This window comes from Candoia aspera, chromosome 1 (genome assembly GCF_035149785.1).
Source record: "Candoia aspera isolate rCanAsp1 chromosome 1, rCanAsp1.hap2, whole genome shotgun sequence".
Taxonomy (NCBI): domain Eukaryota; kingdom Metazoa; phylum Chordata; class Lepidosauria; order Squamata; family Boidae; genus Candoia; species Candoia aspera.
The window spans coordinates 248,134,301-248,153,222 of NC_086153.1; the positions used below are offsets into that span (position 1 = coordinate 248,134,301).

Consider the following 18,922-nt stretch of genomic DNA (forward strand, 5'->3'; position numbering starts at 1 on the left):
AAAACAGACAGGAATGTCAAACAAACAAACAAAAAATCATGTGAACTAAGGGAAAGGCTTATAGCAAACCTCCCTAGCTTCCAGTGTGACTCATCCTCCAACTGCAGCTGGAAGTACTTGGAGTAGATCTTGGCTATGAAAGACAATGCATTAAAAAAAAAAGATTTCACGAGACTGCTTTCTGAGCCTCTACGGCTCAAGCTTTGTTCATGAATTTAAAACACACACACATTAAGTGCATAACTATTTTAAAGAGAACCAGACATGTGAGACTTTATTCAGAAACCCTACTGAGTTCAGTGGTACTTTCTAAAGAGTAACCGTGTGCTGGATTGCAAATCTGAAAGTGTTCCACCCTTTCCTATGAATGGAAAATTATACTGCTATTCGTCACTGCTTGGAGTATTTGCGTATAAAGATGGGATATAAATTGTACACAGCATTTATAATGGCATTACCACATCTTTTTAAAAATCTCTTTTTCAGCCTAATTATCCTTCCCAATGTTAATGACTAGATATAGTTCGCATAGGGCATAAAGCAACCACCACACATCGGATTACTATGTTGCACCAGGGTTGCAAAACTCTGGATGATCATTAGAGGACAGCAAAGAGCTGCAGGAAACTCCAACACACACAAAAATATCTCTATTCTGAATCCTAAGACGTGAGCTGCTGCAACTATTAGTTCACTGCCCAAATAAAACACTAAAATAACCTGTCAGAGCCAGATATGCGCTACTTTTGCATTCATCAGCTACACAACAGCCCTGGAACAGACAGAGCTAAGCCTAGCCCCTTTATTGCTACCAACAGTGAAGGGTCATATCATCATCCGCAAAACTGAAATTTTCAGTGAAACAGTTCTCACCCATCCAACCTTCTAATCTGGTTATTGTCCCCCACCAACCCCTTTCATGATTTCTTTCTAACGAAGTATAGAAGCAATTTTTTAAAAAGCAAAATAGTAAAAAAAAAAAAAAAAAAAAACACCAAAAACAGAACATTACATTTATTTACACACCAAGCAGAGAGTGGCTCACCTCTGCTTCACTTACATCAGCTTTTACATGACTGGCTGGAATTTATATAAAATTCGCAATTTATATAAACCTTTCCAGTCCATATAGCATATATTACTCCTATATTTCATTGTTATTCTTGGGTTATTTACATGAAAACAAAAAATGAGTCGTTCCAATACATAGTAATATTTAAAAGTCTTGAATGGTCAATAAAAATAAAATGCTTAGGCCTGATTCAGGGCATGCAACATTTTTTAGATTAAAAGATGGATTACATTATTTGAGAAAAATGGAAGGTGAAATTAAACATCTAGCTGAGAAAAGCTTTTTTTCTTTTTATTCCTTAAAAAATAATCCACTCTTCTTAAAATAAATGTGAAATCACATTTTGTGGCAGCAAGTCTCCATTATATCACATGCATGAAAGTACTACACAGTATCTCTCCTGATTTTACTGCTAATTACTTTCTTGGGAGAGCCTGTTTCATTTTTTGAATGAGAAGAGAGAGAAAAATTACTCTTTGCACTATTTTCATAATGTGCATATCTGTAAAATCCCTCTTTTTTGTACCTCCTTTTGCATCTTTCTTTGATAATTTTACAGTACAGTATTTGTTTTGAGGCTGAGTGATCAGAATTCTTCATAGCATTTCCAAGGTGACCTGCACACAATTATAGAATGGCATTCAGTCATCAGTTGTTCCTCTTTTAGTCCCTTCCTAATACTTCTATCTGATTCAATACTTTCAATGAGCTATCTGTCAAAATCCTTTTTCTTTTCCGTGAGATTCGTAATTCAGATCAGTATGTATGTGAAATAGTCATTGCCACTGTCACTTCTATTCAGATAAGTCCAGAGATACCATGCTGGAACTCTTTAGCATTATTGGATTTCACCATGCTGAATAATTCGGTGTCATCTGTAAAGCTGGCCATCTAACTGTTGTCTCCAGATGATTTATGCATGCTAAATACTATCACTCATCCCTATAAACCAATATTTTAGGATTGTTTTAATTACAAAGCTTGGACAGCTGCTGCTGCACTACAAAATGTTTCCACTGGCAGTCCTTGATTATTATCTCAGAAGGATGGAATGCTGTTGTATAGACTGTACTGGAACTTGCAGAGTCTGGAGTAGAGGCACCACCCAGCTTCGATCAAGCACAGTTTAGAGACTTATCTGCCTATTCAGCAAATCAGCTTTAATGACAACATAGCCATTATAGGGCATAAATCTAAGCACTACATTCTACAGTGATACTTTTGAAGTATCTACCCCCCTTGCCAGAAAAACCCATAATGATGATAAACTGAGGTTGCACAATTGATTTTGAAGGAGGACAAATTGCAGGTGCAAAGTGTAGTAACAAAAAGACGATTATAGGAATTTGGCAATATAGGTAGGAACTCATCTGAAGAAAATTTTGAGAATTTGTAGGGGGTTGCAACTTAATCCCTCTTCTCTATTCCAGTGATCAGAGTGAATGAATTTGTGGCAGAGGTTAACAGAAAATAGTCCTGAAAGAGTTTAATAAATGTACAAAAAACAAAGTCAAACCAAACATGGTATTAAATGCATTTTAACATTTAACATACTGTTTTAATATCCACAGAGGGTGGGGTAGTTACACAAGATGGGGTATTGTACCTAAAAATTCTTCCAATTCTGTTAAAAAAGTAAAAATATTATAACTCTGGATTTCCCATGACAGTTGGATACATGATATTCAATAGTGGTCTTCTCCAAAATGGGCACCCCCCAGATGTGTAGATGATTAGAAATCTCAGCAGTAGGCATATTGGCCAGAAATTTTAAGAATTGAAGACCTCATATTTGGAAAGTATCCACCTTCAGGAAGGTTGATCAGTGGGATAGTCAGAATCATTAAATTTCAAGTCTGCTGTTCTTACTTCAGATTCAGATCTCTGTTGAATCTGGCAGATTCCAAATTATCCTAATTCAAAATAAGGAGTTTTCCAATTTGCTGAATCAGAATCTAAGTCAAATTAATTTGTTGGTTCACATCTAATTCTAACCACCCACCCATCACAGCAGAGATCAACTCTCTTTTATATAAATATAAATCTATCATACCTACCAACTATTCTGAATTACTGGGATCCCCATGTTTTTCAAAGCACAGTTCAACACTAAATCTCTGCCTGAGAAAACTCTTGAACATCAAACACCTGAAATCAATGAACACTAATACCTTTTTCTTCCAGTTGCTGGAAGCATGCTCTTTTTATAGTCAATTAAGGACAAGTCAACCTAATAATGGTGAATTCACAGCCTTACCCAATTGGTTCCCATTTGCATTTTAAGGCTAGTTATTCCATTTGTCTCTACGACTTCAGGAGTTTATTATTTGTTTGCATAACAGATGGAGCAGAACAGAGAGATTTTGTAGATTATGGAGAAAAACTTGAAAAAGGAAAGAACAGTTATGTAAACACTATCTCTGCCCCGATAAAGAGGAGATGGTAAGAAAGAAACGCAAGATTACCCCATCTTGACTGTCTTTGGTATGAGAGAGAGCAGAGAGAAATACTGTCACACTTTCAACATTCTATTATTATACCCTACAACAATAGAATTCCAGTAGTTCTTGTGGTGTCTATTTCCTAACCTGGCCAACTCAAAGGGCTAAGAGATGTGTTAATCAGCCTAGTTACCTTTGGTAAAGCTCTAATACATATATCATGAGGCAAAAAGTATAAATGTGTTTTTCAGAGTTGTATTTTGTTTATTTGCTATGAGACAATGGCCAGAAATGGGGAAAGTAGAAGCAAAGTTTTTTTTTTCAGAAGCTGCTGCAAAGTTGGCAGTACAAATCAGTGCTGACTGCATAAGTGGTTTAATTCTCTTTAAGAAGCTGCAGTTTTCTATTCTCTTATTAGCATCAATTAGCATCACTGAGCCCCACTTGACATAAACTTGAATAGGCATGTATAAGATTTCACAGTGCAAGCTGCAATTCTGTAGGAAAAAAAAGTGCTTTTATAGATGGTGTGCTAAAGCCAGGAAAAATAAAATGTGGAGGGTTACTTAATTGTTTCATTTTCTGTACACAAACTGTAATCGTATAATGCTTATCTGAATTAAACTAAATCTAGTGAGAACAATTTCTACGGAGACATATAGAAGAGCTGCTTTTTGAACAGATGCCTTTTGCTGACTTCGGAGTATGGATGCAAGGGAAATTGATGCCTTTGCTTATTTGGAATCTTTCTTGCTTTTTAAGAAAAGACTTATTTTTTCTTGATCTACTTTAATTTTGGCTGCCTAAAAATTGGAATGTGGCCCTTAAAGTCTTCCAGAATTGCACTGTAAAAGATTCTCAGACATTATGAAGTAAATACACATAAATTATCATTTAGACCTTTTTTTTGGCTATACGTCAATAAAGATGACACCTTTAGGGCCTAAGAGAGAGAACATATTCTGCTGGTTAGCAGAAAGAGCAAAAAAAGGTACATTATAAGACACACAAAGCTAACCACTATTTTTTATTTTGAAAGTCGATATACATGATTACTTACTTACTCATGTACTTCAGCTTCTATGCTGCTAATTCCCATAGGCTCTAAGTGGAATATAGAATGCAAAACATAGGGTTTGGAAAGTCACATTGCTCTGTTTAACATCCAATGAGAGTGCCAGCCTGGGGGTCGGCTAAACTATTATATCCTCAAGGGTTTTCCTGGAGTGCTAGGTCTTTACTGCCCTTTGGAAACCCAGTAAAGTGGGGAAGGACTGACTATCCAGGGGTAAGTTAACCATGAAGGTGGAGAAAGGGAGAAAGCTATGATAATACAATCATCACACTGCAGAAGAAAAAATATAATCTAGTGCTGCTTGGTTCAAGCACTAATGTTGTTCATGCTGGTTGTGCTCCTTGGGCACACAGTGCTGAAAAATACACCAAGCCCCTTAAGACAGAGACAAAGTGTAGAATGTCCCATCACATTGGCTGTCAAGCACGGCAGATGGAAAGCTGAATCTAGGCAAAACTAAGCAGTGATATGAGGCAAAAGTGAAAAATGGGATTGAGAAAAACTGCATTCCTCATATATTTATATGAAGTCACAGTTTTATCTGGGAGGAGGAATTTCATGCTGCAGTTAAAGAATTTCTTCTACTTTGGCTCTCATAAAAGGACCAGATCTGGAAATAAATAACTTATTTCACAGGCAGTTTCTAAACAATACAGATGCTCCTAGTGTGAGGCTGTGGACAGACTTAAGTAATTCACAGCCTCTTTAGAAAGATGGATGTACTGACACAGGACTGACAGTGAAACACAAGTAAAAAACAGGGTACCTGGAGATGATAAGTTTTAGTTGCCTACATTAAGTCTAAGAATTACATTCTAAAACAAACAAACAATAGCTCTCTTCATGCTGGAAGAAAGTCCCACAACCTGTAAGATATACAAGAAAATTACAGATCTCCAAACTACTGTGCATTATTTTTTTTTAATTTTTATCCTGCCTTTATTATTTTTATAAATAACTCAAGGCGGCGAACCTACCTAATACTCCTTCCTCCTCCTATTTTCCCCACAACAACAACCCTGTGAGGTGAGTTGGGCTGAGAGAGAGGGACTGGCCCAAGGTCACCCAGCTGGCTTTCATGCCTCAGGCAGGACTAGAACTCACAGACTCCTGGTTTCTAGCCCAGCACCTTAACCTCAATTCTACAAAACAAGCCTCCTTCTTTTGCAACTTTGCTGAAAGATGAGTTTGATTGGAAGCTGGATTTGAATATTGGCAACGAACCTGTTTCTAAATAAGGATCAATGGAAGAGATACATTATAGGACTGAGATTGCATTGTCTGCCAGAACACTATCAGTGTCATGTTCACTGTTTCAATGTGCACTGTACATAGTAACATTTCACATGCCAAGGTGCTGACGCGCGTTTCTGTTTGGGAGGGAGCTGCTGTGAGACCTTGTGCCAAGCTCTGTATCTATGTTCATTTCAATGGAATGTGTTTGGATTATGTGCTCTGCTCAAGGACTTTCCCGCAGACCATCAGAAGCCGTTAGGAGCACCTGGGATTGTGAGCTTGGGAAGATTCTACAGGGGGAGGGATCTCATTTGTACCGAGGGTTTTTAGTTTGCATTTGGCGCACTTTTTCCATTCTCAGCTTTCTTTGTGATCCTGCATACTATTCTTTAATAAATCAGATATCTTTGTGATCCTGCTTATGAGTCTGATGGTGTTTTAGAATAGGCAATCCTTACATAAAGCTGAGAATCACCAAAGTTGTACCGTTAGCTCCTACCAAGATTAGTTTCTTGTGAGGGAAAACAGTTAACGATGGCCGAATCCAAGCTCACGACTGGGAGACTTGAGGAGCTGACTGGCTTGATGCCCGAGTCAACAGTCAGGAGCGGAGAACTGAGCCTCACCCCAGAACCTCCAGGTTTCCGGCAGGATTCAAGTTCCAGCCCTGAGGTAGAGGAATCCGACGATGGGAGAGCACCAGAGCAACCGGCACCCAGCGAATCGCCCGCAGAGTTCGAACATCAGTGTCCCCACCCCGAGGAGGGAGAACTACTGTAACCTGGGGCCCAATCACTCAAGCAGCCGCTGATTCAGCTCCAACAGGAGTGGGGGTGGAAGACTTTTCTGTCAAGTTTGATGGGGATCGAACTAAGTTGTCTTTCTTTCTCACTAATGCTAAAAGTTACATGAGGCAGTTTGGACCACATTTCCCTTCCGAAGAGGATAAAATAACTGCCATTGCCACCAAGCTGAAGGGACAAGCGGCTGACTGGTATGTTCAATTAAGTGAGGCTAGCTCCCCTGAGCTTGAGAATTTTGAGGAATTCATGTGGGCGTTAAAGCTGCATTTTGAGGATCCTTTAGCCAAGGCAAGGGCTAAAAAGGCACTGAAGGATCTTACCCAGGGCCAACTGTCTGTAGCTGATTATGCCCTGGAGTTTAAGGCTTTAGCTGGGAAAATCCCCGACTGGTCTCAGTCAACCTTAATAGAACGGTTTAAAGAGGGACTCAACCGGGACGTCCTGCGGTGGGCGTTGTGTAGAGACAACCCAGAGACATTGTATGAATGGATCTGTCTGGCTGGCAAAGCTGAGCACACCCAGCATACCTTCATGCAAACCAAATGACCTGAAAAACAACCAGCCACCATGAGGGGACCCCGAAGTGGCGCAACTGCTACCCGGCCAGGCTATAGAGCCTGGGAAGAGGAGAGAGATCGGCGCTATGCGAGGGGTCGGTGTCTCTGATGCGGAAAGGAAGGGCATCGAGCAGTTGATTGCCCAAAAGCCAAGGCTGGAAATTGAGCGGGCAAGCTGCCAGCCAAATCGCCGCCCCCCTCGCGGCGGATGACAGCAGCCAATGGGGCAGCCGACGCTGAGGAAGTACTCTACTTCTCGGGAGAGGCTGAAGACGACTCTAAGGAGCCGGCGGGAAATGCTGGCCACCTGCCATGAAGAGCGCCTGCGGGCAGGTGGAGGAGGATGGGCGCGAGGATGCTATGCTGAGTGCTGACTGTCCCACTTTAGCAGTAAAAGTGAAATTGGGCTCCCGCACAAAGACTACAAAGGTCTGGGCTTTAGTTGACTCTGGGTGTTCCAGGTGTCTGATTCCTGGCTGGTGATTCAGCAGGCTTTGGCTGATGCCCAGGCTGCTTACAAGTTTCAAGCCGATAAACGTCGCTCTTTGCAACATGATTTCAAAATTGGGGATCAAGTATATCTCTGTACCAAATTCATCAAGTCCCCACAACCCTCTAAAAAACTTGCTCCCAAGTTCATTGGTCCTTTCCCTATTGTTGGTCTTATCAATCCAGTTACTGTTAAGTTGGACCTGCCTCACAATTTGAAACGCTTGCACCCTGTTTTCCATTGCAGCCTGCTCAAGCCTGTCCACCACTCTTCCCACTGGCATCCCCAACCTCCTCCTCCTGCTCCAATCATGATTGACGGCCAACAGCACTTTGAAGTCAAGGAGGTCGTTGATTCTCGCAAGCTTCGAGGCACCCTCCAGTACCTGATCCGCTGGAAACACTTTCCTCATCCTGAATGGGTGCCTGCTCACCACGTTAATGCTCCTGATTTAGTTAACCGTTTCCACTTAGCTTACCCTTTGAAGCCTGCTGCTTAGTGTTTTCTCTCTTTTGCGGGGGCAGTATGTCATGTTCACTGTTTCAATGTGCACTGTACATCGTAACGTTTCACATGCCATGGCGCTGACGCGCGTTTCTGTTTGGGAGGGAGCTGCTGTGAAACCTTGCACCAAGCTCTGTATCTGTGTTCATTACAATGGAATGTGTTTGGGTTATGTGCTCTGCTCAAGGACTTTCCCACGGACCATCAGAAGCCATTAGGAGCACCTGGGATTGTGAGCTTGGGAAGATTCTACGGGGGGAGGGATCTCATTCGTACCAAGGGTTTTTAGTTTGCATTTGGCGCACTTTTTCCATTCTCAGCTTTCTTTGTGATCCTGCATACTATTCTTTAATAAATCAGATATCTTTGTGATCCTGCTTATGATGGTGCTTTAGAATAGGCAATCCTTACAATCAGTTATTTGGCTCATGACTTTCCTCAGATGTAAGCTGTACAAAACCATATGTTTGCCCATATTAAGAGATTCTAAAAGGGAAAGAGAGATTGCAACAGTGGAATCTTCAGGGGAGAGTTGCAAGGAGGGAAAGATGATGAACATCACAATGGACATCAAAGTCAAATGCTCCCCCATTCAAATCCTGCTGGAACAGAGTGCTATGGAACATTCTACCTTTCAAAATTTGCCCTTCTGATCTAGATGTCTCTGTCTAAACAAATTATCCCATTAAGAGGACAAATTGGGAGATAAAATATTGTAGGATTATTAAAAGAAAACATCTGTAGATGCCAATGAAATTACTATAATGAAACTTTGATGCACATTAAACATTAACAGATCCATTGGAAGCACCCTGATCAACTGTTGCCAGCCGGTGGACTAGGGATAACGCTGGTGGAAATGAATAAATGCCTTAACTAGGAATTAGAGGTTCCTATGGGCAGAATGGCTGCATTCAGGCAACATATTTAATCTGGTTACTGAATGTACCCATTTTCTGGGTTCACACAATACATTGAACCATAAACCAATAAAATAGGCAAGGTTTTCACAATGTGCTAAGCCAACAACAACAAAAACTAAAGCTAATACTAATACTAACCAAGCTTAGTATACTGTGAGAATGTACTTGCTAGGTTTTATGTGCGTAAGAGATGCACTCATGAGATGGGCAGCCATATAAATCTATTTAAATAAACAAATAAACAATACTAAGCCCTCTTCTGTACCACAACTCTAACACGACAGCCTATCTCTGACCAGGTAAAAGTTGAGGCTAATGTAACTGAGGAGGTGATTACAGACTTCAGACAGACTTTAAAATATGTGGATGGGAGAAATGATGATAGAATAGTTAAGTAAAACCCAAGTTAAGCTTAAAAAACAACAGAGTTCTTAAATATCTCAGCTTAATAACTAATCAACAGGTCTGTCAATAAGATGAGACAGCTAAAACAATCTGTGGGAATTGCTCTAAATTGTACATAAAGATGTTTTTCGTCACATATAGGACTGTTTATTAAAACAGACAGTTATATTGCCTAAAAGCTTCTGCAGTGCTTGGGAAAAGAATAAAAGGAAGGCATGTTCCTCCTTTTCCTCAGCTCCTCTACCCATATCCCATATTATTATAGCTAACCTAGTTAGTAATAGTTATAACCTAACAATTATGTGCAGTTTTCTTTTTCATAGTCCATTGGGGCCAAGACAAGCAGATGCATGGACTAAGGAATAGCATTAGATTCAGTGTTAGCTGAAGATGGGTTATTCTATATCCTCCCCATTTTCACACCCTTTCTATGCCTAACATCATAGTGTGACATGTGATCATTTGATGCAGGTTCATGGTTTTTTATTGGAACAGACAACTATAAGCCTCTCTCAAGCAGTGCATCTCCAGGCTTACTGTACAGAACCTCTACAGCTGTTCTAACTTGCAAGCTTTGCCAACCCCAATTCTCCTCCAGCTGGATCTCAGTCAGCAGTGCTTAAATACATGGTGATTCACAGAAGACAAGCACTTGGCAAAATGTGTCAGTTCTTCAAACAATGCATAGATATTAAAAACAGTACTACATGAATTCTCCAGTGAATAGCAATAAAAGCTTGTGAGCTAAAAAATCTGTACGGTACAAAGCTCAACGTATTAATTTTGACCCCACTCCCCAGCCCACCCTAAACTCAACTGGTACCTATGATCATTCACCTTTGAACTATTTTCAATCTAGTTGTACAGGACAGGAAGACCATCAAAATCTCATCAACATCACAGTAGGCCACTATAAAGGCTACAAAACATTAAGAAATCATGTTCGGTTTTCTCCTTTTTCTTGCCCTTGCCCTTCCCTTTTATGCCATGTCTCACGCTGTATGTGGTGGTGTCGGGGGTTTTGGGGGGGTGCCTTCGAGTCAGTGTGGACTCCTGGCGACTGCCTGGACAAGTCCTGGTAGTTTTCTTCGCAAGGTTTTTGAAAGTGGTTTGCCACTGCCTCCTTCCTAAGGCTGAGAGAGTGTGACTGGCCCAAGGTCACCTAGCTGGCTTTGTGCCTAAGTCGGGACTAGAACTCACGGTCTCCCAGTTTCTAGCCTGGTAACCACTGCACCAAACTATGTTTACCTGTCATATTTCTATTGCTCTGTAAAATGCAGTGAGAATCTTTCACACTGAAAAATAGCACCATAAGGCTACTAATAACTAATCCAAAACCATAACTAGTCAGAATCATGTCTGCTATGATTCACTCAAAAGAGCATGTAAGTTTTCAAGTTCTTCAGAACTCTTAAGCAGGAAAAATGTTGTAAAAGGGCAAAAGCTCATGTATTTATTTGGATATTTCTTTAACACCCAACATATAGCTACTGAGACACTTCACAACTTAGACAGAATCTTGGAATAACTAAATCCAATTGTTATATTTAAAAAGAGGGAGAGGGAGACAGAAATCTTGCCAGTTCTCTTCTGATATTTTGGCTAGTATTAAAGAGCTATGGATTCTTGGATTATTTTCCTATGAACCAACATAGCTATGATTGCTTCAAATAACTAATTCCTCAGAAAGCTTCAAATCTCAGTTATCATGTTTAGTTTATATATGAATGGGAAAAGCAAAAATTGTACCAGTTTCTGCTAGAAATCTGTAGAAATTCAGATAGACATCTCAGCAGAATCTAGACACATACATAGACATGCACAAGATACATTGTTTTTGTTCCATATTTGCTTTCAGCCATCAGTTTAACAATAAGAATAGTTTTATTATTCTATTCATTTATTGAGTATCTCCAAAAAATAGTATGTGACTAACAGTATTTTTTTATTTAAACTCTGGACTCAGATCAAGCACTCGTGATGGTTTCTGGTAGATAGAATGGGAGCAAATAAAAATAAAAAATGTAGGAGAGCTTAGAAAGGGTCAAGTGATGTGACGTCTACCTCTAGAACCAAACTGAACAAATTCCAATGGCTAAAATGGACAAAGGAGCCTAAATGAATATACCCATAGTCACCAGTGAGGATTTCTGGACAGATTTTACAATAAAACTGTCTTCAAATGTATGTGGAATATGAATTTCCCTCTGGCAACACTGTTTAATTGGTTCTTTCCCCATTTTAAATTCAATTTCAATTAATTTCTCTTTTTGCAGATTATGGGAAAGGAAGATGGATTATGCAGAGAATGCCTATTGTGTGTTCAAGTCTGTTTCACTGACATTTCAGTGGAATGAAACCTCTTAGCACCAGATGAAATATATTTGATATCATAAAACTAACACTGACAACTTTTTACATCTTTCAGAACCAGGTAGAGCAACTTCTATTTCAAAAGTTCTCTTTCTGTCAGATTATGGGCCATTACTTTGTGTTTTTAAAACATCAGAGCTGCTTTGCTCTCCTTAACCATTTGACCCATTTCACTTATTTTTACAATTATAATGAATTTTTACAATTATAATGAATTTTATAAAATCCATTAGAGTTACCACTGCCATTTCATATATGGCGACCTGAAAGAAATCTCCATAGCGGAGATTGCTTCTGAGTAAAACTAACATAGGATTGCCTTTAAATGACCTTATGGATTACCACAGAGAGGAAATTCAAAAAATACACTGCAATCAAGTTGCTCTGATCCAATAAGGTACTATTATTAAACTAGTTATTAATATACAACTCAGTAAAATAGCACTGGAATATAACAAGGGAGAAATAGTTTTTGTGCTTTGGTATTAGCATTTGGAAATGAGTCAAAAGGGTGGGAAAGATAATACCCCTAGTCACCAAAGCACATTGTTGTAATAAAACTTCCCTAAAGAAAATAAAGAAGCTATATTTATGACAAGAACAATCTTATATACTGTACGCACAGGCACAGGAATGGTTTCAAAAGTGTTAGACCAACTGGAAATCATTGGGAATCCTTTTATAGACCTAATATTAATAGATTTTTAAAGAAAAAGAAGGAATTTTAATCACAGCCCTTTCAAGTATAACTAGCAGGAAGGAACTTGATCCTAAGAGAAAATAACTCATAATTCATCTATTTTTATAATTAAATATTCTGTTACCATGTAGTTAATCATTTTAGTAGATTGCCAAAGGTACTACAAAATGTCCTGTGGTTAAGGAAACTATCAAGGATTTTTGTTAGCCGAGTGACAGGGTCCACACATGATGCTAAATCAGGGACTGGCAATCTTTCCAGGGTAAGGTACCACAATTTATTTCCCTGATCAGCTGGAGGGCTGCATGTGATATCATTGGAAGAGTCATAATGTTATTGAAAGGGATATGATACTCAATTGTATATCTCCATCCTGGGTGAGGTAAGTGATGCTGTGACTGCCCTCTCTTGGTGCCTGGGGGCTGTGGGGGTCTGGATGGGGAACAACAGGCTTCAGCTGAACCCTGGTAAGACAGAGTGGCCGTGGGTTAATGGCTCTTCTGTATCTGGGACTTCGTCGTCTTTGGTTCTGGATGGGGTTGCACTGCCCCAGACAGATCCGGTGCATAATCTGGGGGTCCTCCTGGACTCATGGCTCCTGCTCGAAGAGCAGGTGGCAGCCATGGCCAGGAGGGCCTTTGCACAACTTCATGTTGTGCACCAGTTACACCCCTTCCTGGATCAGGAGGCCATTCGAACGGTCACTCATGCCCTTGTTATCTCCCATATAGACTACTGCAATGCGCTCTATATGGGGCTAACCTTGAAGCTATAGCTGGTCCAGAATGCAGCCGCGTGGGTGATTTTTGGTGCCCCTAGAAGGGCACACGTAACACCTTTGCTCTGCGAGCTGCATTGGGTACCAGTTTGCTTCAGGATCCAATTCAAGGTGTTGGTTATCACCTTTAAAGCCCTACATGGCATGGGGCCAGGCTACCTGAGGGTCCACCTCTTCCTATCCCACCCGATCATGCAGAGAGGGCGTGTTGCACACCCCGTCGGTAAGAGAATTCCGTCTGGCGGGGTCCAGGAGGTGTGCCTTCTCTGCAGTAGCTCCTGCCCTCTGGAACATCTTACCCCTGGAGGTGAGGCTAGCCCCATCGCTCCTGGACTTCTGGAGGAATCTGAAGACATGGCTCTGCCACCTGGCTTGGGGCAGGGAGGGGAACAGTCATGGCCTGGGGATGACTAGTGCCCTAGTGTGCTTGTCGCATACAAGGACTGAGTTATTATCTGCCATTTGGACTCTATTTTTATCTATAATAATTGCTTATTGGTAATTGTTTTAAATATTGTATTTTTATATATTGTAAATTTATTGTATATTTATTGTTTTATTGATTATTATTGTAAACCGCCCAGAGTCCCTCTGTTGGGAGGAGATGGGCGGTGACAAATTTGACTGATAAATAAATAAATAAATAAATAAATGTTGCTGGTTCCCCTGGTCTGGGAAGCAATAGATTTTCAGCAATGAGATTTCAGACCAGGTTAGGGATTTTAGAGGGTAGAAACAGGAGTAGGTTGTAGTTTCACGCAACTGAAAAACAGACATTTTACTACCAAATTCCAATGCAACGATCATCATGTATTTAGAACTCTGTGTGGCTCCTAGGCCACAAGTTGCACCTGTTTATGCTAGATGAAAATGTCTGCTTAGATTTGACTTTTACATACAGTACTAAGGATGAGGCCATCATTACGGGTTCCTGTCTTAATGTAAATCTCATGCAATAGACTCATGTACATTTAACTCTAATTTTCTTCCTTAGGACTGCCTAACTACAGAATAATCTCATAGAGACACTCTGAGTCCATGTTGCTAATTGTAATGCACCAATTCTTCGGAAATCAAGAAGCATTTGTTTACAAAAATGAATTAAACTTCTGTTATTACTGCTAGCATTTTAAAACAGTGCATATGCACTGTTCACTTTTTCCTTTTTTATGAATTTGAACTTCTTTTGATCAAGTGCAGTCAATGAACTTCAAGACTGTTTTACAGCATCCAGGAACAAGATACTGTGACCTAGTAACTGGAAAACATCATTGTGTATACCACTATACCAAAAGGAAGAAAATGCAAGAGAATGCACAAGTATCTGAACCCTTGCTCTCATTCTTCATGCTAGCAAAGTTTTGCTTATGCTGTTTCAAAGAACAGAACCATATATGGAAAGAGAAATGCCAAATGAACAGAGAAGATTCAGAAAAGGGAGAGGGACACAAGATCAGATAGAAACTATTAAAGCAATGGCTTCCTAGTAGAAAGAAAACTGGACACTGAGAAAAAGAAAGATCTTCACTAATGGAGTTAGAGACAATGACTAAGAGTACAGAGTAAGAAGAACCATTCAGTCCATTGTAGAAGAAAATAAAGACTATAGTCTCCCTTGACACAATGACTAGCAAGCAGAGGCTTACATACTTTGTGCATGTCGTATGAACTGACAGTGGAGGAAAAAAATGATGATCAACACAGTTGAGGGAAGTAGAAGAAGGGGATGGTAGTGAAAATGCCCCTGGGGACAGGTCAATTTGGAGGGCATTTTTCTATATAGCACAAGAAATTGGACCCAGTTCAGTGAGACCTAACCAACAAATTATTATATTGCAACTAATAATGAAGAAATGCTCTTTCTTCTCCCTATTTTATTCACAATATGCTCAATATCTACGTATTTGCTCACTAGTAATCTCATCACATAAATTCAGGGACTGCACATCTCTCTTACTCCCAAGGTTTAACAGACTCACTAATCTGTTCTTCATATCAGCAGTGTGAGGATAATACAGTACCCTGGTTCTTTAAAACAAGCTTGTTTAAGCTATGAGTAGTATCCAAAAGATCATTACAAGTAATACACTTTTGTACAAATGCTGAGGCACAGAATCTTGTTTAGCATACCAAGCGAAAGAAGAATAGTGGATTTGTTCATTACAACCTATGCCAATTCATATTCCAGGTTTCAGTTACAGAAGACAGTTAAGCAGATTACAGGTAGTCCTCCACTTATGATCATTAGTTTAGCAACCATTCAAAGTTATGACAGTGCTGAAAAAAATGACTTATGACCGGTCCTCACACTTACAGCCGTCACAGCATCCCCACAGTCACGTGATCAAAGTGTGGGCACTTGGCAACTGGCATGTATTTAGACAGTTACAGCATCCCAAGGTCACATGATTACCATTTGCAACCTTCCCAGCCAGCTTCTGACAAGCAAAATCAATGGGGGAAGCCAGATTTGCTTAATGACCATGTGATTCTCTTAATGACCATGGCAAAAAAGGTTGTAAAATCAGGCATGGTCACATGATATGTCACTTAATGACTTCATTGCTTAGCGACCAAAGTTCCCATCCCAATTGTGGTTGTAAGTCGAGGACTACCTGATACAGAGTTTGGCTGCCCATGAGACTGCTACCCAAATGTCTACCTCATTGCTGTAGTTTTCATCCCAAACAGCACTAATAAACTCCAAATATTGTAGATATAAAAAAAAAACATGCTGAAAAATTGTTTAACCACTCTCAGATGAAATGGAAATCATGAAAAGTTATTTAATTCAGGAGAAATACAGCTGATCAAACAAAATGTTTCAAATCTGGTTGCAGTGTACTGTATTCAACTAGAGTGACCCTCCCTAAAAAGTGAGACTCTCTAGAATAGAAACCAAAAGTCAGCTATGGCAAGTGAGAATGGAAACAGAGAGAATGTAGCTGCCTTCTTCCATCACTCCACCCCTCAGAGAGCACCCCTGAGAGTTGAGAGGTTTTTCAAGTGAGCAGGTCCACTCACAGCTAACACATTTCCATGTTAGCCAATGGGAAGATCTGGCTGATGGGTCATTTTCTTAAGCAGGATTTTACTATATGCTTACTTTTGTAACTAATATGTTTCTTCTGAAACATGCATCTGAAATTTTTCGTTCAGGTTCTGGGGGTATTCTATGTCAAATGTATAGGTTTAACATCTCATTTTGCAAGAATCCATCTGCCATATTAATCTAGGGCTTTGTATAAAAGGTGGGGGATTCCATACCTAATGTTGCACTAGACACCCACCCACCCCAATTCCTTAAACTGGCCTTCTTCTGAATAAAGCTATTCAATTAGTTTTGAAAGGAATCAAAACATCCTGCGTTCAAGTCTGTAAATAAGATATATGCATTTGACCATTTCATTCACTAAGCACTTGAATACAGCATAGTACAGTTCCCCCAAGTCGCTATATGGCTACAACTGCTCTACATGAAGCAGCTATGTTAGACACTGCAACATGTCCTTACCTACAATGTCTTCATAGGCATTCTCTTCTAAAGTGCTCTTAGATCCAAACTTGTGCTGACTGTCAGTACCATTCTCACTTGGGGAGGGAGGATACAATGACTGGAGGCTTGAAGCATCTTCAAATTCAAAAGATTTTCTATAGGGGAGAAAAGGTAATAAAATGATTTCTGATTGCCTAAAGTGCTAAAAAAATTTTAAAGTTCCTCTCAGATAAGATATCAAAAGCAACAGGCAATTATACAGGATCCAATGATTAATTTGTTTACTAAGCACATAATAACCTGGTGATTGGGACAAATAGTTAAAATTAACATCCTATCAAAGCCAAGATATACACTAACTCATAGCTCTTTTATAAATGCACAAAAATTAATCCTGTATGACACATTTTGCTTGTAATTTGTTGGACTAGTTTTGCTGTAACATCCCTTGAAACTAGTTAAACAAGAAATGCTTCTTTATTGTGAGCTTTCCCACTACCACAATATGATTTTAGGCCAATACTGATTGATCAGATTTTTTTTTGTTTCTATCTGACTCTGTAATTTTACAGAATTTATGCTTAGTCATATGTTGATGCATATGGGTATTTTTCAAAATCACTGTGATAGGTAAAACAATCAGATTACTTGAATTCATTGCATGCTTGGGGAACAGTAGAAAGAGACTACACAGTTTTACCTTTCTTTGGCAGAGCAGTACGTTTGGGCTGGTGCATATACCTATAGGTAACTTACTTTGCTGTGAATCACTTAACACTACTACTATGCCCTAGATACTCTGACACTGAGATTAAGGAGCCTCCCTCAGAGACCTTGCATTTCTGAAGCTCAATCCCAAAAAAGAAAAATGAATGGGCCAGTCAAGAAAGGAGCACTTGTTCATACATTCTCCCTCCAATGCCAGTCCATGTACACTCTTCTTTATTACAATATCAGCTGACTAAAGCCTCAGCCATCTTAATATACCCATGGCACTCAAGACTAAAATAAACTCTCTGTTCATTCTGTCCCTACCCTAACAGTATTATACGTACATTATAAAGGAAGGCGCAAGAGATTATTGCTCTCAGATATCATCATTGCTTAAGTCAAGAGTTTTCAAAACATGTGGGTCTTACATTCTGTGATCAACAATTAATTTCCAAAATAAAATAAAACTTTATTTCAAGACTGTTCTTGTGGTGATTAGATCCAGTATTCAACAATACACACCCTTCTACATACAGCACGCCAGTTACACATAACTTATCTCCCTGCTTGAAAAGCAACAATACTTATTTTTGTCATGATCAGAAACAGCCCCAGAAACAGGTGGCAAGATAATTTCTCTTAAGCAACTCCTGTCCTCCCACCAGAATATTTTAACTGGTCAAGTTGTTCTGACATTACCCAGATTAATGAAAACAAGACAGTACCCAAGAACATCCAGTTTATTAAGAGTACTGAATATGTTTTGCCACCGACCAACTTTAAAATAACTTACAAATACAGCTGAACCTCAGTGGCTTGGTTCCAAAGAACTGTACATGGAGCTTCATTTCCGAATGAGACTCTTATTCTGCTCCTTACGCACACAAGAACCCTACTGAGAATGCTTGTATACATTAAAGTTAAAATATAGTGTGCAGCTTTATATCAAGTTTTTCTTCACTTAAAAATATGTGCAGGGCAGGGCCCTAGAAATTAACTGGGACTAAATCACAGGGGGAAATTTAATCCAGCAGCATCACCCACTCAAAAAATCTTCAATATACATTTCTTTAAAAAGTGGCAAAACAGCTAGCTACAGTGTGGAGAAGGCTTGGAAAAAATAGAAGAACTTTGGACAAGTGGAACTGCCATCCTCTTACAAGTTCTTTGATTACAAGCCAGTACCCTGATAAGCAAGTACAGCTTCACATTATACTGTTTAAGCAAAAATACTTAGTTCCCATTAGTATCACCATTATGACAATTAAAATGCTGCTTGCAACTATATAATGAAATTGTACAAACTATTCAGAAATGTTTTACCCTCATGTTTTGTTGCACATTTGCCTTGTATTTGG

The 18,922-nt window shown here is 39.5% G+C and overlaps 1 protein-coding gene across 4 annotated transcripts in view; it reads right to left on the reverse strand.

The window, feature by feature from the left end:
* Window positions 1-18,922, reverse strand: part of DENND2B (DENN domain containing 2B) — a 158,242-nt gene that overhangs the window by 51,066 nt on the left and 88,254 nt on the right. For all 4 annotated transcript variants that reach the window (XM_063289443.1, XM_063289446.1, XM_063289444.1 and 1 more), the window contains one exon: window positions 16,872-17,008. In XM_063289443.1, coding sequence (XP_063145513.1) covers window positions 16,872-17,008 — 137 coding nt within the window. The remainder of the gene's footprint in view (window positions 1-16,871; window positions 17,009-18,922) is intronic.